This window comes from Heteronotia binoei, chromosome 10 (assembly GCF_032191835.1).
Source record: "Heteronotia binoei isolate CCM8104 ecotype False Entrance Well chromosome 10, APGP_CSIRO_Hbin_v1, whole genome shotgun sequence".
Lineage (NCBI taxonomy): Eukaryota > Metazoa > Chordata > Lepidosauria > Squamata > Gekkonidae > Heteronotia > Heteronotia binoei.
This window is the reverse complement of record NC_083232.1, coordinates 20,577,714-20,604,110: the sequence shown is the minus strand read 5'-3', so window position 1 is coordinate 20,604,110 and position 26,397 is coordinate 20,577,714. Positions and strand designations below refer to the sequence as shown.

At 44.2% G+C, this 26,397-nt stretch overlaps 1 protein-coding gene across 1 annotated transcript in view; it reads left to right on the top strand.

Moving 5' to 3' along the window:
• PTPRN2 (protein tyrosine phosphatase receptor type N2) overlaps positions 1-26,397 on the top strand; it is a 961,700-nt gene that overhangs the window by 851,768 nt on the left and 83,535 nt on the right. Inside the window, exons 15-16 of the mRNA XM_060248066.1 lie at positions 22,058-22,205; positions 23,973-24,046. Of these exons, the coding sequence (XP_060104049.1) occupies positions 22,058-22,205; positions 23,973-24,046 (222 nt within the window). The remainder of the gene's footprint in view (positions 1-22,057; positions 22,206-23,972; positions 24,047-26,397) is intronic.

Here is a 26,397-nt window from a genome sequence, read left to right as displayed (position 1 = left end):
AGTAAGTTAGAAGAAGAAGAAGAATTGCAGATTTATACCCCGCCCTTCTCTCTGAATCAGAGACTCAGAGTGGTTTACAATCTCCTATATCTTCCCCTCCCCACAACAGACACCCTGTGATGTGGGTGGGGCTGAGAGTGCTCTCACAGCAGCTGCCCTTTCAAGGACGACTCCTTTGAGAACTAAGGCTGATCCAAGGCCATTCCAGCAGGTGCAAGTGGAGGAGTGGAGAATCAAACCCGGTTCTCCCAGATAAGAGTCCACGCACTTAGCCACTACACCAAACTGACTCGCTGATATTCTTGACTACAAGTGTGCAGACTGAAATCTGTCCCTTGTCTGTAACCAGTAATAATTGTACAATGCAAAAGACCCAGTGCAGGTACAGAGTGCCAAAGAATGTGCCCCATCCTCCATTGTTTTCAGTGGAGGGGGGGAGCATTTAAGGTAAGGCACTGGGTTTTGCTGGGCACTAGTACACTGGTACTGGCTGGCAATTCTGTATATGCATTGACTTTGCTGGGTTTGGACCCCTCCCCCCACTTGGATGTGTTGAGCTGGCATTGCCACATTGGCATTGGTTCTCCTGGGCACTTGGTACATGCACTGGTTCTGCTGGGCACTCTGCACAAACTGTGCTAGCCTGACAGGCCCCCACCCTTGCTTGGATTTGTTGAGTTGGCATTGCCACAGTGGGACTAGTTTTGTACAAATGCCCCGCCTCTACAGTTTCTACTGCAGAGACTTTCTAGTTTGACATCAGCTCCTGCTTTTTTGCTGCCTTTCCCACTCCATTGGAAATAATGGAGGATGGGGGGGCACCCCTGGTCCAATCTTTTTTAAACTGGGGGGGGGTGTCTTTTGAGTAGAGGAACCATAAGCTACTCTGAAAATTTAGTGGCTGTACCTGAAAAAACAGTTCCATTAGACCCGTGCATAACCCCGGATAGAGTCCTCATTATAGCCTGTGGGAATCATAGTCTCATAAACTATAATGGAACCAAAGGCATTTAAAGGTGTTGCAGTCCCTTTAAATGCTTTTGTGAAGCTGCAGCTTCAACTGGAATACTGTTTAAAGGGAATGCATTCTCTTTAAACACCATTTAACTGCAGCTATCCTGTTTTAGCTGAAAATACAGTTCCCTTTATATCCAGCTGAAAGAATATTGTTGTTCCCCAACATTTCTAAGGTATTTTCCAGCTGTTTTTTTTTTTTGCTCAGATAGAGCCAAATGCATACCCCTAGTCATGGGGAAAATACCTTGTTTTGTTTAAAGTGATGCTTTGTGTGTTTCTTTATTGTTGGGTGAAAAGAATTGCAAAAACTGAAAAACCTATGAGTAATTTCATTTCCCTTTTTTGCTAATTGTCCTCTGTTTTGTCCAAGGTTTATTTCAGGCAAAGTAATTGCAGGGATAAAACTTCATTGCATAATTTGGATTATTTAAGGTCTAATAGATACCAGGCATGATGAATTAGGGACCCTTTTTGTGCCAGTCTCATTCATTTTAAATGTGTAAGATGTCCTTCTGGTGGATTGTGTCCATCAACAATAGCTATTAATCTGTAAAAAGATTGTAATTTGCTTACCTGTTTAAGTGTAAGCATTTTATATTTTTGCTTTTTTTTAGGTATTAAGTTTTGCAGTTGCCTCCTTTGCTTTCCTATTTTCAGAGAAAATCTACCCAATGCCATCCCTTTGAACTGTTAACGATGGCTAGAATAAATGTAATTTTCAGGTGTTCAAAAGGAGATGAGGAGGAGGGGGAAACAAAGCCCTTCCTCAGCCCCTACCAGGTTGTATCAAGCTATTTCATTTGGATTTCACTGAGCACCTTTGGCAGCTGGGAACTGTAAGAAAGGAGATTAGCAAGTGTTTGTCTGACACACACTGATCCCAGCACCTGCTGATTGGATTGAAATAATCCTTTTACACATTGCAAAACTCTATTATCAGAGCATTACGAAAAGCAGATCCAGCAATAGCCACTGCATCATGAGTATATTAATTTAGGTAAACAGAACACAGGTCACTATTTAGCGTAAATACTTCATTGTGTTGTTTAGTTTGGAATGTACTTTGAATTTCTGTCTTGAGTATGAAAAAGTGATTTCCCTGGAGGACGTAGCGATTATGCCTTTTAAACAAAGGCTTGCACAGCAACATGGTGCTTCCTAAATATACTTCTAACTTAATAGTCTTTGTATCTATAAATAGCTGATATTAGTATGCAGTAGTGTGCTTTCTTCAGTACTGCCACATTTGAAAATTCATTTGTTTGCTATATCAGTCTTCACAATAATAGCCTTGTTGCTTCCTTCTAATTTGAAAGTAGAGAAGAAGAGTGTTTCATTCTTCTGTTATGTTGCTGTATTTTTGCGTGCTTGAAGCAGGCTTCTTGGAAGTTCCAGGGTGGTGGGGGTTCCCTTCAAGAGTATAATGATTTGTCAAGCCATAACTTTAGTAAGAAGAGCCCCGTGGCACAGAGTGGTAAAGCTGCAGTACTGCAGTCCTAAGCTCTGCTCACGACCTGAGTTCGATCCTGGTGGAAGCTGGGTTCAAGTAACTGGCTCCAGGTTGACTCAGCCTTCCATCTTTCCGAGGTCAGTAAAATGAGCACCCAGCTTGCTGGGGGGGAATGTGTAGATGTCTGAGGAAGGCATGGCAAACTACCCCATTAAAAAAGTCTGCTGTGAAAACGTGAAAGCAACATCACCCCCAGAGTCGGAAACGACTGGTGCTTGCACAGGGGACTACCTTTACCTTTTTAACTTTAGTAAGGCTAAGGCATCCGTATCACCACCCCTAATCGATATAGGATAATATAATGGGATTTTGATATATAATGGCACATATAACTCAACACCCCAACCCAAACCTATTGTTTTCCCAGTTGAAGGCAATATATTTATTTATTTATTTACCATTTGTTTATTTACATTACTTGTAGTCTGCCTTTCTCTCAGGGACACAGAGCAAGTCAATACATTCACTAGAATGGGGCATTCATAAACAATGAAATAGGATTTGGGTTATAGAACCAACCAGAATTTACAGGTTGACCTTATGTTATCCTGTGTTTTAGCAGCTCCAAGGGCTTGCTTTGAGATTGGGTTGAAGAATTAAGCCCTCTTTTCCCCATACCATTGGCCTGATTAAACTACACCCCACCCCCTCTTAACAATTAAAAAATGTTTAGAAGACTCAACTAGTGCTTTATCTAGTTTCCTCCCTAGTTTAATACTGGGTGGTCCAGCAAGTTTTGAGAGTGAGCCTTAAATGTGGCCAGAACAATGAACCACAAATTAAATGAAACTGAAGTTTAGTAAGCCCACTGTTTCTCCAGACAGTAGCAGTTGGTATCTGTGATGCTTTTTAGAGAATATGGAAACAATGTGCTTTCATACAAAACATCTTCTGGTGTGACCTCCCTGGAAACACATTTTAATGCTTTTAATGTATTCTGTAAAAGGGTCAGGAGGTCTTGTGGGGAAGGCACAAATTGTGGAAAGAGGGAGGTTTTTCTGTTTGTACAAAATGCCTGAATTATATGTTGAAAGGGAAATGACACTTTATGACAAAAAGTGCTAATTTACTGAATTTGCCTCCGGGGGATGAGTTCATCTGTGAGATGTAGAAGATGAGTTAATGGGTTTCAGTTTTAATCCTGTTTAATAGATTTTTTTTAGCCCGACTCTTGCTCAGAAATGCATGAAACCCAATAAACATTGCCACCCCCCCTCTTGTCTTAATCAGAAAACTGAAATATTGCTTAAGCAGTAAGAGATGCTAGAAGCTTCAAATCCTTGCAGCATTAGAGGAGCAGTGCTCGTATCTCTGCCTATCAATGGCTGTGTGCTCTAGGCAGAACTATGGCAGTTTCACCTTCCCTCGGCAGCATCGGAACCCAAGGCCTTCTACGTCATCACTGGAGGCTGGATCAGACCACTGGTCCATCTAGTACAGCATCCTGTCTCACACAGTGGCCAACTAGTTCCTCTAAACAACCAACAACAGGGTATAGAGGCTGAGGCTTACCCCTGATGTTGCCTTCTGGCACTGCTATACAGAAGAATACTGCCTCTGAACATGGTCACTAGTCACCTTGGCTGTTAGCTACTGATAGACCTATTCTCCATGAATCTGTCTAATCCCCTTTTAAAGGTATCTGCCCCTGTGGCCATTACTACATCCTCCCTCTTGCAGTGAATTACTTCTTTTAAGTCACTGTTTTAATATTTTAAGCTATCTTGAATTCAAGAAAGGCATTGAATTCCACGTTGTAATCACTTGCTGTGCTTTCTACCTGAGGATGAGCAACTAAAATCAACAATTTATGATTTCATTAGTTACTTTTTTCAAAGAAACTGTGGTCACTTGTGAAATTTAGATCCAGAGTGTAATCTGCCACCCAGAACCACTACTAAATATCAATAAAGCCTGATTTGAAGTGGTGATTTGCGGCTGTAGAGGGGACTTGTGGAATTATTTCGTGAGACATATGCATGAAAATGTTTTCATTTTTAATATATCAGTTGTGTATCTTGTTTGGTGGAATTTTTAACATTACTTTCCTGAATGGCAAATACGTAGGTTCGGCACTGTCGGTGAACTTTCTTTTTAACTGCTGGAGAAAGGAGTTTTTCTTCTTCTTTAGGCCACTGTGTGCAAAGACTGCAGGATCTTCATTCTCTCAGGAGCAGCAGGCCCAAGCTTTGTGTAAATCTTCAGTGCCTGATCTATTTGAGCAGCAGCGTTCTTAGTTTACTCCTGCAGATTTTAAGAAAGCTAGGAATATTGCTACACAATCCAGGGATTAGATTCCTTCGTTGTACTCCTTTAGTGCAGGGAGCCAGCAAAACTTGTCCTACCACTCTTGTCACTTCATCTATCTGTCAGGAAATAAATGAAACCTACTTTGCTCTCCCCAGAATTTTAAAACACACGAAGAGGGACTTGAACATTCTGCTTTCCTTATTAGGAATGTCATATAATGAACCGGCTTGAAGATAATTCTGAAATTGAAGTTGGATGCTTGGATAGATCCAGTTCACAGAATTCTCTGCCTGGGATCTGTGGCTGAGCCACAGCCGTTGCAAGATTCAAACCCTCCTGTCTTGCGTTGCTATTAGTTGGGTTGGCCAGTCTCTGAAAAGGAATTAATCAGCCTGAGCTTGTCCCCTGTTGGCCGAATGCCCAAATCTACCAGGTGATTTTCCTGTTTGGCAAAAGTCCCAGAAACCAGCTAGATCTTGGGCTTTACCCAAGGCCAATACCATGTACCAAGTCTGAAGGTGGAAACAGTTATTTGAATCAAGTATATTGTTTTTATTGTGAGCCTGACACTCCTTCCCTTTGTAAAGCTGTCGATGGTGCCTGAAGAGAAATACATAAGAATGACTCAGGACTTCCACACTCCTGTATATGCATACCCGTGCACACACCACACTGTGAGAAGATGGGAAACATTTCCTAAAGCCTTTCTGCAGAGATCCTTGTACAGAGCACCATACATGCTTATATGCAGTCAGAGTAATAATCCAATGTAACATATTTAAACATGTGCAAGGCTGGTTTTTTTTATCAGTTTAAGTCTTTTAAAAAAAACCCAAAGCATTTATTATGGGGCACATTTATGCTAATATAAATAGGACAGGATAAACTGCAAAACAGAACTTCAGAACTAAGGTGGAATGTGGCAGGGGAGCTCAAAGATCACTGGAAAGGTGAGCCATCAGAGTTTCTGCCCCATTTTTGAAGTTTATAGTAGTAACAGGCTTGCCATGTGCAGTGACGCATTGCCAGCAGCCTAGCATGTCTGAGGAGTTTGGATTCTGCTAAGAAGTGGAGAAAGGACTGTAGCCAGTGGTTTATCTGCACGTCTGGAACCAGAGCCCTGGTATACCCCCAAGAGAACCTTGTGCTCCAGTGACCAACATCTGGCAGTCCCTGGCCTAAGTGATATCCAGCTGTCTTTGACTAGGGTCAGAGCCTTTTCTACCCTGACCCCAACTGGTGGAACTCTGCCAATTTCTATCTGGGCCCTGTGGGAATTACTACTGTTCTGGAGGGCCTGCAAAGCAGAGAATGTTCTGCCTGGTATTTGGCTGAGGACAGCTACAGTTTACACCTGGCACTTCTACTTCCACTCCTCCCTGAGATAGCGGCACCACCTAGATTTGGCGCCATCTTGTTTTTAGGGGAACTATGTTGCTTTCATTGTTAATTAATTTGGTTTTAATCTGTTTTGGAATATAATTTGCTGTGAACCGTCTGGAGCCCAGTTGTTGAGAAAGGTGGTCAAAATGCAAACAGACAAATAAAATAGCAGAAAGGTAGTCCCCTGTGCAGGCACCAGTGGTTTCCGACTCTGAGGTGATATTGCATCACTACATTTTCACAGCAGACTTTCTTTTTACGGGGTGGTTTGCCATTGCCCTCCCCAGACTTCATTATTCCTTCTATTCAAAATTCAAATGGTCATACAATAAAGCAGCAACTGAACAAGTAGTTTCTTATCTGATGCATCCTTTGCTTGTTCAGAACTGTTAGTTTGGGCTGCTTGACTGATCGTTGCAAACTCAAGGGAGTTCTAAGGTCTGTAACAAATATGAGAACCCAATTTTGGAGACAGAAAGCAAGTGGCACTTTAGATAATAGCTTGAATGTGGTAAAACAGTACTGTGAAGTGTTTTTCAAATAAAACGCCAATTACAAAATTCCACCCCACTCAACATTTCTTGTAATTGGCATGCATGAAAAATGCTGTGTGTCATGCCTCCACCATAGTTCATAGAGAATATTATGTTCTCTCAAGCATGCTGGGCTCTTTTATAGGTTAACTAAATCATCCCCAAAGCATAGCAGTTAACAGCAGCAGAAAACTGGTACAATATATTCCCTGGATCCAGCCAACTCCCTGAGGTTGTCTGCATACAATATAACTTCTGTCCACTTTTATTCTGTCCACATAATTCACTGATTTCATTCATTTCATTTCTATCCCACCCTCCCCATGAATGGGCTTACAGGGTGGGTTACAGTGTAGGAAGTTATAAGTCACATTAAAATTGTAAAAACATCAATTAAAAACAACAGTGAACAATTATAAGTTGTATTGTTGTAGGGAACACAGGGGTGGCTTGTCTAAAATCACTTACTTTCCCATCCCCTGTCCACCTAGACAAAATGTTTGGAGGAGGAAATATTCTATACTTGCTACCCACCCACATGAGACATTCTGGTGGGCTGTCCAAATACAAGTTTGTTTGAACATTGCCACCTTGATAAGGTTCCTATGTCTCAAGTACAGATATAGCCCTATGCTCTACTATATTTGGACATTTTCTGTGCCACTTTTCTTCCCAAAGGATCCACAGCAGCTTACTGAAATTTCCAAAACAGCCAGTTTGAATAATGTAATTTAAATAAACACCTCCTGAGTGGGTCGTGATTTACTAGACTGGCCACAAGTCCCAAGCAAAGAGTCCTTTAGCTCTCACTTAAGGGCTCACACCTCTGGCTATGCCCAGCACTTACAATCAAAAGAGAAGAAATCACCCAGATGCTACCCAGCTGGTGCTAGCAAGTTACACCATACAAAAGTGGCAACACAGTCTGTAGCAGAAAACAACCACAACTGTGTACAAAACCCACCATAAAAATATATACAAAGTAATTCTTATATATTAATTTCAAATAATACCAAATACACAGTATATCAAAAAGTTTCACAAAAGGAAAGGATCCACAGTATATCAATGTCCAGAGAATGTCCAGTCCTTCGCCTTTCTTATTTAATCCTGTATGGTATCCTAATTCCTTAGAAATCCTGGCTCCAAAGGTGAGGTTTCCTTATGTGCCCATCAACTTGGACCACGTTTCACATACAATGCTTCTTACATTTTTTTTATATAAGAATGGAGTGCAACTGTGTTCTGTAAAATTTCTTTGTAACGTATGTGTAATATATTTTTGAATGTGGAATTGATATAAGATACCTTTAAGAAGTTGATCAGTAATACCTGTAACTTCTTCTATAAGGAACTGGTGTAATGATATGGTATTCAGCTACTGCCTATTGGAAATTTGATTAAGTGGTCTTAGTTGACGTCAAAAAGAAAAATTGAGCAGGTATGTTCTTATGTGGAATTCACTGCCACAGGAGGTGGTGGCGGCCACAAGTATAGCCACCTTCAAAAGGGGTTTAGATAAAAATATGGAGCACAGGTCCATCAGTGGCTATTAGCCACAGTGTGTGTGTATATATAAAAATTTTTGCCACTGTGTGACACAGAGTGTTGGACTGGATGGGCCGTTGGCCTGATCCAACATGGCTTCTCTTATGTTCTTATGTGTTATATCTTTTGTATCTTTGTATATTTTGTAGATTCTTTATTTACTAGGTATTACCCTTTACACAATAGATTGACTCTTCGAGGAAGCATTGTAAGTGAAACGTGATCCAAGTTGACGGGCACGTAAGGGAACATCACCTTTGGAACCAGGATTTATAAGGAATTTGGATACCACACAGGATTAAACAAGAAGGGAGAAGGACTGGACATTGATATACTTTCCTTTTGTGAAACTTTTTGATATACTGTGTTTTTGGTATTATTTGAAATTAATACAGACTTTAAGAATTATTTTGTAGATATTTTTATGGTGGGTTTTGTACACAGTGGTTGTTGTTTTCTGGTGCTAGCAAGCTAGCAGGATCTAGTTGAGTTTTTAACATAACTCCTGTTCCAATTCTTAATAATAATACTTCAGTTGACCTTATACTGGCATTATTCGTCAGCTAGAGCTTCAGTCCATTGAAGTGAGGTAGTTTGGTACCAAGGACAGCTCCCCTGGTTAACACTACTAGGCAGAGTCTGCTCTTGTGGCTTGTTAACAGCCTTGTTTGTACAGAAAACGGCAGTTGTACTTTTTGATGAAAGCCTTTATCAGCTACACTTGTGCCAAAACCACAAGATAATGCAACAAAATGGTACTTACGAACTGAGTTTGGAAATGTTTGGCATTATGGAACAGCACTTCCAGAGCCTCCTGTTTTGATTTTAGTCCGCTGGAGTTTAAATTATATGCATGAGGATCTGCACAGTCCCCATGTGGCTTGCAAATGTCAGGCATGTGGATTCAGTGCCTGCCGCTCCAAATCCTTCTGTCTGGAAGCACCCTAATGATTCAGTTTTGAGGACAAGAAGCATGACTCCAAACTCCATCTGTTTCATGGAGTCACCGTTAAATACATCTTTACAATGGAACTAAGAAAGTATTAGCTATGAGATATCTCAGTTTCAATAGACCAAAAGTGAAGGAAGCCACTGTTCTCCTGAAACTAAATTTTGTAACTGGCTCTGAATTCTACAGATCATCAGGTGCTAAGGAGCAACATCAAAGCTGGAAATTTAAGAAAACTTGAATGTGTTAGACCAGGGGTGGCCAAACTGGCTCCGGAGCCACATATGGCTCTTCTGCACATGTTGTGTGGCTCTTGAAGCACCCACCACAATATTGACTGGCTTGGAGAAGGCATTTCTCTCTTTAAATCATTTCTTCAAGCTAAGCCAGCTGGCAGCTTGGAGAATGCAGTTAAAGTTTTTTTCTTTCCAGCTCTCATAAGAACATAAGAGAAGCCATGTTGGATCAGGCCAGTGGCCTATCACGTCCAACACTCTTGTCATACAGTGGCCAAAAAACTCAGGTGCCATCAGGAGGTTCACCAGTGGGGCCAGGAAACTGGAAGCCCTCCCACTGCTGCCCCCCAAGCACCAAGATAAAGAACATCATATGCCCCAGACACCTCCCTCCCCCATCTATTTGCCTGCCTGCCTTCCTTCCTTCCTTCCTTCCTTCCTTCCTTCCTTCCTTCCTTCCTTCCTTCCTTCCTTCCTTCCTTCCTTCCTTCCTTCCTTCCTTCCTTCCTTCCTTCCTTCCTTCCTTCCCTCCCCCATCTGCTGTTCATGTCTTGTGGCTCTTGAACATCTGACATTTCTTCTGTGTGGCTCTTACATTAATTTTGGCCACCCTTGTGTTAGACTATGCAGGGGAACCTTATAATGGTAACCACCATTTTGTGAACTGCTCTGAGGAACAGACTTGTTTCTTCTGATAAGCTGTTAATGAACTTGGAATGATGAATGATGGCATTCTAATTAGCGAATGGATTTCAGGTTGATGTGTGACTGGCAAGGTTTATAATACCAAGAGTTCCCGTAAGGATAGATAAAATTTCTGTCTACCAAAATTAGTTTTAGGAGTTGAGGATGCTTGGGGAGCAAGAGATTGATGTCTGTGATTTAGCTACAAGAATGATTACTTGTCTGACTTCATAGGTTTGCTTTCTTTTAGATTTTTGTGTATCTGGAATTACTAAAAAAAAAATCTACAAATTTATTGCAGCTTGAATGCTCTTTAAATCCTGGTCTTGGTAACCAGTTATCTTTAGAACATGATGACTATGCAGTGCAATACATATTTTTTTCTAATTCACTGAATGCTCTTTATCCTTACAGAAAAGCTAAGTTTCTTCTTGCAGTCCAAGGGACTCTCAAGAGTCTTCTCCAGCACCATATCTCAAAAGCATCTATTCTTGTGCGCTCGGCCTTCCTTATGGTCCAGCTCTCACAGCCATACATTACTACTGGGAATACCATCGCTTTGACTATACAGACTTTTGTTGGCAGGGTGATGTCTCTACTTTTTATCATACTGCCCAGGTTCACTATAGCTGTCCTCCCAAGGACATTTCTACTGTAACAGGATTATCTTAGCACCTTTGAAGGAAAGATAGGGGATATTAAAACATACATACTCCTCTATGAAAACTGGAATTAACCATGTTATGGAGGGTGGAGTAGATTTTTTTTTGCTTTTGTTGAAAATGTAAGAACCCTGTAATGTGGGAAAAATGTAAAATCCAACTCTTATATATTACATGTACATAACGAAAATATGATTAGTGACATATACATACTCCACCAAGGCTATGCTTTCGTGCAGGCACAAACACACATGTATGCGTGTATCTGCTTTTAAAAATTCATAGCACTAACACTTGAAATAAAAATAAAACTGGAATGTTAAAATATCTCATGAAAACTCCTAATATTTAAGTCTTTACCGTGCATGGAGAACATGATTTGTGAACACTGAAAAACCACAGAGGAAAAGGACGATAGGCGCAATCTGTTCTACAAGGATAGCTCAAGCTATGAAATTTTATAGATCTGGAAAATCTCTTTCTCAGCAACACCAGCCACAGGTGACTAGGACAGACAACTGTTCAACTACATGAAATATGTGGGAAAGACTACACATTTGAACGTTGTGAGAATATACGACAAGAAAAATTTAAACCATGTGTGAACTACTACTGACTTACCTCCTAGTAGAATTTTCTACTATGTGGGTTGCTTGCTTACCTGCATCCACCTGACAGAGGTTGTTATTTGCCTATAAATAATAATAATAAAATTTTATTTATATCCCGCCCTCCCTGCCTAGGCAGGCTCAGGGCGGCTAACAACATGTCCATATAATAATTATACAAAACTTTTAAAATCACCTTTAGTCTTAAAACCATTTTAATTTACAATTAACAATAAATTAACAATAACAGTAGGTATTTCTGGTGCTATTCTGTCAGTTAACATGATGGCGAAAGTCACTTAGGCGAATCCATCAATCCAGCAATCTAGTTCTCACAAAGCCTTCACCATGTGAGTTGCCATATACACTATGGAAGAAGCTCAGTTTCTATAGTGGTTGCACAGAAGGGGGCATTTTTTACCTAGTCCATGTTTCACCATCACTGCAGGGCTGGACTTTCTTCTGTCATGGTTGCCATGTTGGGTGTGCCTTTCCTGGCATTCCCACAAACCTTCATTGATAGCAATATGGGGTTCTGTACAGGTGCAAGGGCTTACTGGCCCAAGAAAAGTCAGATGCAGGTTAAGCTCTGAAGATGTATCTTAGCTTTTTGTTGTTGTTGTTTTCATAAAGGATCAATCAATAATCTGTGCAAATCTCTCTTAATAAGGGTCTCTTCTTTTATGTGTGCCAAATGTCTTTTATTCTAATAGGATAATCCTTTCACATGGAAATAATGCTGCACCGTGATATCTTAGGAATAGCAAAGATGTACCTGTCACTGTGGTATACAAGTACCAGGATTTTTTCCCTTCCTCCACAGAAATAAATCTTATAATCCAAAATATCTCAATGGCATTAAATGTCTGCTTCTATTGCATTTCCCTCCATTCCACAAATGCCTCTGTTTTTAGCTTGACTGCCCTTGGCAGATATGATTTCCATAAACCAGCTCACAAATGTGCACAGATGTTTTACAGAAAATTAGACTAATGCATCAGACATCATTTTCATACCAGCAGACACGTGTTTTGATTTGCAAGAAATAAAACCACCTTTATTATTCTATAGTTAGAAGGGTGAGATCACAGTTTTACTGATGCAACAGTGGCAATGTGTGAGAGAAGTATTAAACATATCAGCATTCCCTCTGGTGGTAAAGGTAGAGTGACAACAATGTTTGCTGCAGTTCTGGGTATGTTTAGTTGAAGGCAAGCAGCTGTACTTGCTTGCAGGCTCTGAGTGCCAGGGGTCAGGCAAGGCGGGGTCATTAAGTCTCAACTCAGGGTTCCAGATGTCAGGCAAGGCAGAGTTCAATCCAAGATCAGGTTCCAAGAAACAGGCAAGACAAAATTGGTGGCTTAGCATCTACCATATGTGTTGCATCCATATCTAACAGCCTCTATTGGCTGTTAGGGTCAGGTTCAGACTTGCAGCTAGCTGCTCAAAAGTAATCCTGTAAATAATCTTTATCAGTAAGCAGCTGACATCAAACCAGGAAATGTGCACTTTGCCGTCTTGTCTGTAGCTCTGTTCTCAGCCTTTGTCTGCAGTGCTTTAAGGGTATAGGTGATGCTGGTGGTCTGGAAACGACCAACTGAGATTCACCTGCAGCACTAGGGCTGGAGGGTGTTATGGTTCTGCACCAACTGTTGGCTGTGAATCATGGCAAGTTTGCAGCTCAGTTACCTGGGGGTTTTTTTAAGTTTATTTGACTTATGTTGATCAGCTTCTGTTGACTCAGGGTTGGTTACATGGAGCTCCTCTTCTCCCATGGAGTCCTCACTGTCACTAAGCCCTGGCTGATTCATGACAGCTGCATTGAAATCAACAGACTTTTAAATTCATGGTTTCAAGACTGAGATCATTTAAAGCATAAGAACTGCATGCTGGATTAAAACCAGTGACCTAATGATGGGTTTTTTTAGGCCATGATCACTTAATCCATCACTTGTTGTTACTCTCCAGCATCTGATAAGCAGAGGAAATTTTTGGCTACTGTAGTAGTAGCCACCTATTTCAGGAGATCCATATGTGATGGTATAATCTGAAAGCACAAGGGGCAGCATCCTCAGTGAAAGTAAGCAGCTCTAGGTCTGGTGAGTGCTGGGGTGGGGGCTCCTGGAACCAGCCCTCCCCCATGTACTGTTCCATGAGTAAAGGGCAGGATATAAATCTACTAAAAAAATTGAAAGACCATACTTGTCTGTTCTGTTTACCAGATTTAGTAGCTTTTCACAAGGAATTTAGCCAGCCACAGCACTTTTTTTGCCCCCTCCAGATTTTGTTGTATACTTTTGAAGACCTGTCTCCTTTATTCTTGAGCATGGTGTGGAATTTCTCTTCCTCCCTTCCCCCAACTTGAATCCATTCACTAAACATCCTTATGTGTGTGCATATGCACATAAAACACAAGTGTACACACACCACTGTCGGTGCGGTAGTTAGCAGAGTGAGCTCCGTGACGTGCCCGACACTGAGCTCCAGGAAATAAATCAGCCAGACAGCTGCAGCTAGTGCCAAAGTAGTGTATTTACAGAGTATATAGTAAGTGCTCACTAGTGCAGTCCAATATATTGATTACACAGACAAAATGCTCCGCCAGATCTTTATGGAAACTAATAAGAACATAAGAGAAGCCATGTTGGATCAGGTCAATGGCCCATCCAGTCCAACACAGTAGCAATGGCCAACATCCAGTCACACAGTAGCAAATCAGGAGGTGTCATCAGGAGGTCCACCAGTGGGGTCAGGACACTAGAAGCCCTCCCACTGCCCCTCAGGCACCAAGAATACAGAACATCACTTGCCCCAGACAGAATTCCACCTATACCCTGTGGCTAATAGCCACTGATGGAACCTCTGCTCCATATGTTTATCCAATCCCCTCTTGAAGCCATCTATGCTTGTAGCTGCCACCACCTCCTGTGGCAGCAAATTCCATGTGTTAATCACGCTTTGGGTGAAGAAGTATTTCCTTTTATCCATTCTAACCCAACTGCTCAGCAATTTCATTGAGTACCCATGAGTTGTTGTATTTTGAGAAAGGAAGAAAAGTAGTTCCTTCTCTACCTTCTCTATCCCATACATAATCTTGTAAACTTCTGTCATGTCACCCCTCAGTCATCATTTCTCCAGGCTAAACAGCCCCAAGTGCTTTAACCTTTCTTCATAGGGAAAGTGTTCCAACCCTGTAATCATTCTATTTGCCCTTTTCTGTGCTATAATATCTTTTTTGAGGTGTGGTGAACAGAATTGTACACAGTATTTCAAATGAGGCCGCACCATCGATTTATGTAGGGGTGATATGATACTGGCTGATTTGTTTTCAGTTCCCTTCCTAATAATCGGTTGGCCTTTTTAAATTGCAGTTGCACACTGTAATCTGACAGCTTTGTATGGATCAATAATTAGAACTTGATTTCTCAGTGCTTTGGTACTATGCCCTACACCAGGGTGACCAAATTGGCTCAGGAGCCACATGTGACTCTTTCACACAAATTCTGTGGTTCCCAGAGGTCAAGGAGGAACTTAATGCAGGCTTGCTCTCAAGTAAGCATGCTTACCATCCAGACCTCAGTCAGCCTCTAAGCACTGACCCATAGGAAGGCGACTATTTCCACCGCATGTGAAGCAGGGCAGGAGGAGGAAGTAGGCAGTCTTGCATGCCTCTTCACCACCGCAACAGAGGTTGCTGGGCGACATAGAGTTGGGAAAGAGAGTACAAGAGCCAAGGGAGCCCCTGGAAGGAGGGACAGAATTAAAGAGGGTAGTACAGGGTTCCCCCTTAGTTTCATAGCTATTGTAGGAGCTGTATTTACTAACTTGGTGTCAGGGCAAAGAGATGCAAACAGTGGTCAGTGGTTTATATAGCACACATGTGATCTTCTTCGTGGTCTCTGTGCCTCACACTCATGGGATAGTGCGCCTGCGCCGATCCCCGAATCGGTATCTGAAAAAGCCCGGGATTTTTCCGCGCTCGGCGCCAATGAGCATGCGCAAGCGACCCACTGCGCATGCCCACCAGCGCCCGCGCGGCAATCCCGCCAGTTCCTTTTTGACCGCTGCGCTGAGAGGTTTACCTTTCCGTTTCCCCGGTCGGTGAGAAGATTTTTGGCTTCGCCTTTTCTTCTCGTTCTAGCCCGTTTACCGTTGTTGTTTAGTAGTTAGTTGTAGTTCATAGTTGTTAGTTAGTTAGTAAAAAAAAAAAAAAGAAAAAAGCGCGTTTTGTGTTCGCCCGCCGGACGGCCCTTCGGGGCGCTTCGCCCGCGCTTTTCCCCCACTCCTCTTTTTCTCTCTCAGATTGTTCTGGGGAGTTTTTTTGCGGCTACTTTCTATGGAAAGTCGCTGGGGGTTTTTCAAACGCTGTCGTGCGTGTGGGAAGAAGATCGCCCCTCCAGACGGTCATTCCCTGTGTCTACTGTGCCTGGGAGAGGCCCACCGAGTAGACTCGTGTCCGCATTGTCTCCGCTTTTCGAAGCAGACGAGGAAGAACCGGGCGGCTCGATTATCTGCGGCACTGATCGAATCGGCGCTTACACCCCATCGACCGATGGAGGTATCGGCACCGAAGTCGTCCGAAACCCCGGCCCTGGAGGCCGCATCGGCCGATGCGGCTCCGATACGGACTTTGGACTTGCCGGAAGAGCGTGGCTCCACGAAACGTTCCCTTGAGGGCTCGGTGGATACGCCCGCTAAAAAGCGCCAGGAGGACTCGGGGACCCGACCTCCGAAAAAGGCGAAGTCGAAGGAGAAGCGAAAGCGACCCCGCACTCCTTCCCCATCGGGCGGTGCGTCGACATCGACGTCGACAAAACCTCCGAAAAAACCTCGGACGCCTCCGCGCCGTAGCCCAGCCCAGCAGCGCCTGTCGGCGTCGGAACAAGAGCCGGAAATCGACTTAACCCAACGGTCTTCGTCTTCGGGCTCCCGTCGTCGCTCTGAAAGCGAATCGACCTCGGAGGTTGATGCGTCGGCACCGGTGATCGACCCACCATTCAAGCCCCGAGTCAGGCGAGACACATTCTATCCTCCTCAACGCTTCCCGATACCACCGTGGGAGCAACGCAGGTGGCAGCCTCCCTACTCCCGGTACGAGACCTGTCGTTGGTACCCGGACGACTACCACGATTGGGAGCAAGCATCCCAATTTTCATCGGTGTCGAGGGTATCCCATCGGTCTCGGAAGGCCTCTGCGTCGGCGTCGGTTCCCCCGGATCGACAGTTGGTTCCGGTAGATGTGGATCGAAGACCACCGATCCTTCCACCGCGAGAATCGACCCCGATGCTCTCGGAGCACTCCACACACAAGGACTCCTCGTCGTCGGAGTCGGAGAGTGAAGTTCAGGGATTGGAGCCTTCACCGGGTTCCCAGACGGCCGAGGATCTCCCGATCTCGCCGTCGGAGGATCTGAAGTCCTATGGGGACCTTGTGAAGCGGATTGCCGCCACCCTCAAGCTGCCTGTGATGCAACCGGAGCCAGTAGTGGACGACAATGTGTTCGATATAATGCAAAGGAACACATCCACTGCGGTTGCCCTGCCAGTGACCAAGGTGATCCTCCAGGTGGTCAAAGAGCCTTGGGCGCGACCCTCCTCGACGCCAGTCTCATCGAAACGGCTGGACCATATGTATAGGGTCCAAGAGACTGGGGCTGAGTTCTTGTTCACCCATCCGCGCCCGAACTCGGTGGTCGTCTCCTCCTCTTCGAAGGCAAGGAAGGTCCACTCCTCCCCACCGGACAAAGAAGGGAGGAAGATTGATGGAATGGGCCGCAAGGTCTACTCCGCGGGGGCACTCGGCATAAAGGTGTCTAACTATGCCGCCTGCATGGCTAGATATCAGTATGCCGTGTGGGAACAACTTTCCCCCTTCCTTTCCTCGTTAACTGAGGAAAAGAGGGCTGCTGCAACCAGGCTACAAAAAGAAGGTCTCGCTGTGGCCAGACAACAACTGGCCGCAGCAAAACATATGGTTGAAGCCTCGGCCAAACAGATTACGTCTGCAGTCTGTATTCGACGGCATTCCTGGCTCAGGTCTACCACGCTCCACCAGGACACTAAGACCTTCATCGAAGATCTGCCGTTTGAGGGTGACGGGCTCTTCAGCACCACAACTGACTCGGCGCTGCAAGAGTTCGACAAGAGTGTCAAAACTTCTAAGAACTTGGGTGTCCAATCTGCTCCTAAGGCTTCCAAATCCAAGCAATGGTCCAAACCCTGGACCAAGAAGCCTTATCAGAAGTTCTCTCCGGAGCAATGGCGTCCTCGCCCTGCCCAGTCCGAGCGATCACCCTACTCGGGTAACGGCAGGAACCGTTATGGATCACAACCGCCCAGCAAGTCGAAGGGGGTTCGCTCCCAGAAGCAGGGGGTTTGACTTCTTCCAAGCACGCGTCGTCGTCCCCGTTGGGAATTCATCCAGCCGCCTACGCCCTTTCCTGCCTGCCTGGGAGTTGATCTCCACAGACAGGTGGGCTCTGTCCATCATAGAAGAGGGCTACAAAATAGAGTTTGTTCAGACTCCAAACCAGCCCGTGGTAGTCACCACTCCCCCTTCCCCACCTCTGCTGGCGGAGGTGAACAACCTCCTACAGAAACAAGCCATAGAGGTAGTTCCACCGGAGGCCAGGACGGGAGGCTTCTACTCCCGGTACTTTCTGGTTCCCAAAAGGGACGGGGGCCTAAGGCCTATCATGGACCTTCGGAGTCTGAACAAATTTATTCTGTACCAGAAGTTCAGAATGGCTACGCTGCAAACAATCCTGCCCCTCATCAATCAGGGAGACTGGATGGCGACCCTGGACCTCAAGGATGCTTATTTTCATGTCAGCATCCATCCCGCGTTCAGGCGTTTCCTACGGTTTGCAGTGGGTGCTCGTCACTTCCAATTCAGGGCCCTGCCGTTTGGACTGTCTACTGCTCCTCGGGTGTTCACGAAGCTGATGAGTGTGGTGGCTGCCCATCTTCGTCTGCAGGGAGTCGTTGTCTTCCCATACATCGACGACTGGCTTCTTGTGGCGAAGTCGAGGGAGAGTCTAACAACCCACATCGCTACCACTCTGCGTCTTCTTGGCACCCTGGGGCTGCAAGTCAACCTGGAGAAATCCCATCTCACTCCCTCAAAGACAGTTCAATTCATAGGGGCTCTGTTGGACACTCAACAACATCGAGCATTCCTCCCTTCGCAGAGAGCGAAGGACATCATCAATCTGGTGCAGCTACTTCAAAGGCGGCGGTGGGGCACGGCTCAGCAGCTCCAGCGGATGCTGGGGCTGATGGCCGCGACGACAAGCGTGCTACGTTTCGCAAGACTGCACATGAGAGGCCTACAGATTTGGTTCTTGCGCCACTTTCGGCCTCTCAGAGACTCACCTCGAAAGAGGTTCACCATTCCACCCGGGACTCTCCACTCCCTGCTATGGTGGGGAACAGAGAGCAACATCCGTCAAGGGGCCCCTTTTCATCTGCCGACCCCTACAGTAACCATCGCTACCGATGCCTCCATGTGGGGGTGGGGAGCCCACCTGGAGGAGCTGTGTGTGGGAGGCAAGTGGCCACCGAAACTGAGCCGGTGCCATATAAACTACCTAGAACTGCTAGCAGTTCACTTTGCCCTTCGATCGTTCCGTCCACTGCTGGTGGGACAGACTGTGGCATTGCTTACGGACAATACCACTGCCCTGTGCTATATAAACAGACAGGGGGGGACAGTGTCTCGCAGGCTATGCTCACTGGCGGTGGATCTCTGGGAGGAGTGTCTCCAGTGGGACATTTTTGTAAAAGCTACACATCTGCCGGGGGTCCTCAACATACAGGCGGACTCTCTCAGCAGGGGTGGAGCCTCCCCACACGAATGGGAACTGCAATGGAGGTTCCTAGAGCCGGTGTTCCAACTCTGGGGCTACCCACAGCTGGATGCTTTCGCCACAGCGCAGAACAAGAAGTGCCCATTGTTCTGTGCCAGGGGAGGTGCGGATCCGGCTTCCTTGGGAGACGGACTTCTACTTCGGTGGGAGGGCTGGTTCCTGTACATGTTCCCGCCCTTACCTTTGCTAACGAGGGTGGTCCACAAGTTAGTGCAGGAGAAGCCACGTTGCATTCTGGTGACCCCGTGGTGGCCCCGTCAGGGCTGGTTCTCGATCCTGCTCCAGCAGTCGAGGGGGACCTTTTACCAGTTCCCGGCAGAACCGGACCTGTTGTCGGCCCAGGGAGGGCACGTGCTCCATCACAACGTGCCGCACCTGAAGCTGACAGCGTGGTTCATCGACCACTAGACTTCTCCACCAGGGTTCAACAAGTGCTCCAGAGTAGCAGGAAACCTTCCACCCGTGCCTCTTACGAGAGGAAGTGGAAAAAGTTCAGTGACTTTGTGGTTGACTCTCCAATGTCACCTGACACTGTTGGGCTGCCCACAGTTTTTGAGTTTCTTTTGTCCTTGGTGGATGAGGGGCTGGTATTCTCATCCATTAAGGTCTATTTAGCAGCTATTTCTGCTTTTCATGATTCAGTTGAGGGTTACTCTGTCTTTGCTCACCCGCAGTCCAAGAGATTTATGAAGGGATTGTTCCGCCTTCATCCCCCGTCTAGATCCCCTCCACAGCTGTGGGATTTGACTTTGGTCCTGGACAAGTTGACTCGTCGCCCCTTTGAGCCTATGGCGACATGTTCCCTGCAACTTTTGTCTTGGAAGACTGCATTTTTAGTTGCCATCACTTCGGCACGTCGTGCAGGGGAGCTCACAGCGATGCGGTGTGACTACCCATACCTTGCCTTTAGAGAGGCTGGGGTCTCTCTGGCCCCAGACATTACTTTTCTCCCGAAAGTGGTTTCCCAGTTTCACCTTAACTTAGAGGTTTGGTTGCCCACCTTTTACCCTAGCCCTTCCTCGGATGAGGAACGCAGACTGCACGCGTTAGATGTTAAGCGTGCCCTCCTGTTTTATCTAAACCGTTCACGGGGTTTTCGTAAGGACAATCAACTTTTTGTTTCCTACTCTGCCCCAAAGTTAGGGTCCAAAATTTCTTCTCAGAGACTGTCCAAATGGCTCACTGAGACGATCAGACTTTGTTATTTGTTGGCTAAGAAGCCTCTACCTGGACCTGTTCGTGGACACTCCACAAGGGCGATGGCCACGTCGGTGGCATTCCTGAAGGGTGTGTCCCTTTCCGATGTCTGCAAGGCGGCTACCTGGTCTTCTCCGCATGCCTTCATGAAGCACTACGCGCTGGACGTGCATGCTCAGCAGAGGACTCGGTTGGGAGCTGCGGTGTTGCAAGCTGTTTCTTCAGGCTGACCGTCTTCCCGCCTCCAGGTATGCTTTGCTTGCTAATCTCCCATGAGTGTGAGGCACAGAGACCACGAAGAAGATAGACAGGTTGCTTACCTGTAACTGTAGATCTTCGAGTGGTCATCTGTGCATTCACACTACCCGCCCTCCTTCCCCGCTGCTGATGGTCTCTCTTCAGTAAAGGGGCTTTCAGCGGTCAGGGAGGAACTGGCGGGATTGCCGCGCGGGCGCTGGTGGGCATGCGCAGTGGGTCGCTTGCGCATGCTCATTGGCACCGAGCGCGGAAAAATCCCGGGCTTTTTCAGATACCGATTCGGGGATCGGCGCAGGCGCACTATCCCATGAGTGTGAATGCACAGATGACCACTCGAAGATCTACAGTTACAGGTAAGCAACCTGTCTTTTCCTTCTCCCACTGGTGCCAAAAATAATTCCATAACCTTTCCCTATGCTGGTCTTATGAGGATTGTTACAGTGTTCATTTTTAAAGTGTCCTTTTAGCATGGTCATGTTGTAAAGTGCCTACATATGACTGTTATCTTTCTGTGCAAAGGAAGTATTAAGAGTTTTAATAAAGATGTGTATGTAATATTTGTTCATATCTTGCGGCTCTCAGATATCTGATATTTGCAGCACTCGAGACATTTTTGTGGCCCTTATGTTAAGCAAGTTTGGCTATCTCTGCCCTATGCCCTTGGTGTAAAGGAAACTGGAGATTGATTGGTTGACTAGGAGCAGGAATGCAGTAGCCTTCCATGCAGTGTAAATGTTTTTTGTATTGTTGTGAACTACCAGAGGACCGTACATTGCTTATGTTTGCAGTGTGATTTTTTTTTAATTTTCTTATGATTTGTCTTACTGATATTTTTTGTCTTCCCTAATCCCTCCTGCAGTGCCATGGTCTACTAAATGCTTGGCATTCATGTCAAAGTTAACAAGCAAGTGGGTCCAGTGTCTGCTTTTCCTTCTCCTGTTGTTATGTTTGCAGTAACACCCCCCCCCCCCAAACCCAAGCTGGACCACTCTAGTAGCTATTTCAAAGTCGTACACACAAGCTTGGGAGCCCAAGAACTTACTTTAGATGCACCCAAGGGTTGCATATATACCCATGGAAGTTTTGACTGTGAATAGCTCATCTCCTTGCAGCATCACAAGCTGCTTTTAAAAGTCCTCACAAGTTCAAAAGTGCTTTGCTACTTCGTGGTGTTTTTGATGCTGTTTGAGAAATTCAAGCCTGGAGCTCTCTTTGGTTTGCAAAGCTTGTCACACAGTTCTTTGAAACGAGTCAGGAGAATTTTAGTGATCTTGAGCTCATTCATGTACGTATTGGAACACTAGAGTGTCAACACATAAAGAGCATTGCTTCTAATGAAACTATCTCATTTCAGTCATATATGGAAGATCACTTAAAGAACAAGAATCGTCTGGAGAAAGAGTGGGAAGCCCTTTGCACTTACCAAGCTGAGCCCAATGCAACCACTGTTGCGCATAAAGAAGAAAATATCCAGAAGAACCGCTCACAAGATGTAGTCGCCTGTATGTATCGCTTAATATGACTACTCTCTGCTTAGTTTTCCTCTCTGACCTACACAACATTTTGATCAACAAGTGATTGACAAAGTGTGCATTTAACTGTTGGTCACAATGTGCAAGGAAATTCTAGCCGTAAATGCTATCTTGATATATTTTTGTTGTCTCTCCACATGCCTCAGCTGCTTGGAAAATTTGTGTACTTTTCAATACGAAGATTGCAAGTGTAGCTTTGTGTAAGAGCATTCATTTCAGCTGTACACATAACTCCTCTAGCTCATGGTTGGTAAAGTTGGTCACTCAATTTATGAAGAACTCTGGCTTGGCTGTTGGACACAATCACATCCATCCCAAAGCGAATAATACCAGCAGCTTGTAATTAGAACTGGCTGAAACCATTTGTCTGATATTCAGCTGTGCTGAATGAATCCCTGTTGGCTTCTGTAGATAAATTCTCTGTATTGGGCTTATGATGGAAAGCAAAGCTGAGCGTGGCCACGGTGCCTGTGTGCCTAGAAGGCTTTTTTATTTGGTGCAACGTGAAGAGCAGCACATTTCTTACATGTACTTGATGACTCCATTAGCTGTAATAAACATTCTATACCATATGCCAGGCTTCAGAATACATAGCAGTGTAGCCTGAGATGGATCTTGACTGCAATAAACGTGAGCTTGGGGAGGAAATTCTTTTAATCTAAGCTTGATTACTTGATTACTAGCAACTATTTTTTAAGCATTCTCTTGCTCATAAGCAGAAGACCAGGGGAAGATTTGTATGATAGTTTGGTACCACTAATGTTAAGGAATAGAGAATTTTTACAAATGAGTGCAGTGTTTCAGGTAACCTAAGCAGACAGGGTTAAATACTTTAGGAGATGCTCTGTGATGAGAACATCACCACCAGAACTATATTAGCCACTTTTGGGATACCCATCACAAATTTATGTTTAATTTCAAGAGTAAACTCTAGTAGTTGAAGCATCCCTTTTCTTACATTGTACCTGCACAGGCTTTTTCTTAGGATCAGAAGCCACACAGTGTCTTTAATAAGTCTGCACTGGACCCCCCAGGTGGAATGGTAATGGTGCCAGTACATGACTGTAGATTGTTCCATTCAAAAGAATGGTGCTAGCACATAAATCATCTATGTTAATGTTGTTCTAGCTGTTTTTGAACTTACCATGCTTCCTTTTCAGTTCTTGATAACAAAACAACTTTATGCTGTAGTGCTTTAAAAAAACTTGGAGGTGGGTTGGTGTAGTGAGAATTTTTACTTGTGTCATTATTTGAACTGTCTTTCAGAGTGCGTTTTTTTTAAGTTCAAAAATAAGTCTTGTAACACCTCTTATTAGGACTGACCAAAATTAACATAAAGGGTGTGCAAGCTTCAGTTTCTTCAAACTGCTTTATCAGACTGGATGTCTTTTAAAAATGGAGGTGTGTGTTTATTTCTTGTCCTGATCTTTCAGGCTTTGTCTTGTAAGCGTTCTGTGTGAAATTCTGAGTTGGTATGCAGATTTAAAGTGGTGCACCCTTGGCCTTCAGGGAGGAAGAAGCAAAAAAAATGTAAGCATCCAATTGAAGATGCACGAAGTTGTCAGTTAAGTGTATCTCTAGCAACAGATTGAATGCACACATTCCCTAAAAGTCTGGGAGTAGGGGACTAAGGGGCAAAGTATCTTGGTGGGGTTTCTTCCTGTTGGAAAAACTAATTGAAAGATTCCCTTTCATGTGTGCACGTATGCATATAAATGTGCTTCTTTTCTTTTGCAGACGACCATTGCAGGATATATTTGAAAACTGAAAACAGCCATGACAATTCAGATTACGTCAACGCAAGTCCAATTGTGAGTATAGAATAAAAACCAAACTACTTTCCCTCCTGTGAAGTAAAAGGTTAATTCTGGTTCAAGTTTCTTGCATGGTAGTTGTGTTTTGCATATCTCTGTGCAGCTTTGTTTCATTATAGTCCTATGCTGTTAAGAAGCATTTGCTGAGGAAAATATTTTTGTGGGTGATCAGTCTTGCACATATATGTAATACCCATACCAGTAGAGTATGGTAACCAGTAGAGCAAGTTAAAAATAGTTCACCTTTTCCTTCAAAACTATTTTTGATTGCTACAGAGCCTTGTTACTTTAGGTATTAAGTACTGATCCTAAAATTACTGTGTGTTGCCAGGGTGACAGCCAGCACTTATTTTTCTTCCTGTGACTTTTTTGACCTGCGGTCTGCCATTTAAGTTATATTCCTGTCTCTGATAGGAAAGCTAGAGGTAACAAGAATCCTGTAAAAAGTGTTGAGATTTTGGTTAATCACTAGGCTAAGTATGACTATTCTCACTGGGGCATCATTTTCCTTTTAGCTATGGGAAGAATCACTTTCCCCAAAAACATTAGGGGAAATGTAGTACATCCTCAATAGAAGTATGTAGTGAAAACTTGGATTGCTTACACCAAATGGGTAGTAATTATATATTTCATGACAAAATGGTGGCCTAGAAAGACAGAAATCAAACTGATAAATCCTGCAAGGAACAACTCCAGTCCTGCTAAAAAATTGCATTGGGTTGTTCAGATACTTTCATCTGGGAGGTGTTGAACTCATTTGTTATCAGGGATGGATCTGACATAAATGAGACCTTGTTGGGCTGGACCATATGTGTCTTAAAATGTAATACCAGGTAGCAGAGATGTAAACTTTTTAAAGGATACAGACAAACACAGATTTTTTGAAAACTTAAAAGAAGCTTAAAAGATTAGCAGTCTTGCAATATTTTGTTATAACTGACACCTCTTGCTTTGAATTATTGCATCAAAATCTGGAGACACTGTGCTGTAGCAATCTTGAGTATGCTGTTCAGGTGTGCATCTGTAAGTTGCAAACCTACTTTCAATTTACTGACATTCATTACAGAAATCTCATGGTCAGTGCTTTGAGCCTAAGACCCAGAGGAAAATATGAAATGACTGGGCATTGCGAGCTTTTGTACATAAGTTGCTTCATGTGCTGGTCAGCCAATGGAGAAAATAGAAGCTGTGCTCTGTAGCTTGATTGAGCAAGCTTGATCCAACATGGCTTTTCTTATGTTCTTAAGCCTGGCAAAGCAGGCTATGATGCAGAAGGAAGCAAGAGAGGGAGAAGGAAGCAGACAACAGTGAGTTGCTCATGGGCCTGATAGGAGCCCTCCAGAGGCTTGCTCCAGCCCCTTTTTTTTGGACCTGGATAAAAATTATAGTATCCAGCAAATAATTAAACTGGGTATGTTCAAGCAATGATTTCATCTTGATTTGAAGTCTTACTGAGCATGGTGGTTCTATCCCATTTCTTGGCAATTGCTCCCAATAAGATAGCATACTTTGAGGGGGAGAGAAGAAGGATTCCATACATCCAACCCTGGTGTTCTGATCACATCTTAAATGCGGGGGAGGGAATTAGCTCTTCAGTTCCAGGATTTTTGGCATGTTCTCAAAGACATTTAAAGCATTTTAACAGCTTTCATAATTTTGTAAATGTGATGCAGTGACAATTCCTAAGTCCACAATAGAAGCCTTGCAGCTATTAACTTTCCGATTAAAGGGATAAAAACGTGTCCTTTTAATGTTCATAGTTGGGGGGAAATTGGCCAGCTAAACATAGCAGATGTGTGGATTCTTATATGAGATTTGAAATACACTGTTATTTCTCCCCCCCCCTTTTATTCATGCCTGCAAAAATCATATCAGCTACTCTTCAAAAATAAAGATGTTGCTGTTCAATTTAAGCAGCCTCCAGTAATTATCACACCAATAAAATGACATATTTGGTGGATCTGAGCCTTACGGTGCTTGGATGTGAAGTGAAAATTGCCATGAATTCCAAGTGGAGAATTAATAACACTAGAGCTATAAAGTATGAATTGGACTAGAAAGTTTTATTCACCCCTCGGCTTGTGAGTTTGCCTGATGATGGCAGAGAGTAGTATAAAGCAATTACATTCTGGCCTCGGAAAGGGAGGCTTCCAAGGGTGTGCTTATAGCTGTGTATTTCCAGCTTCAGGGTCAGTGGTCCAGCCTCCAGCTGAGGCTCACTCAGCCTTAGTTTGAGTCTAAATGAGTAAAGCAATACATGCTAGGGAAAAGTCCTTCTTCACACTAGACAATGAGTTGGCCACCTGCCCACATACTCCTTTCTCAAAACTACTTAACCATTCCCCCCA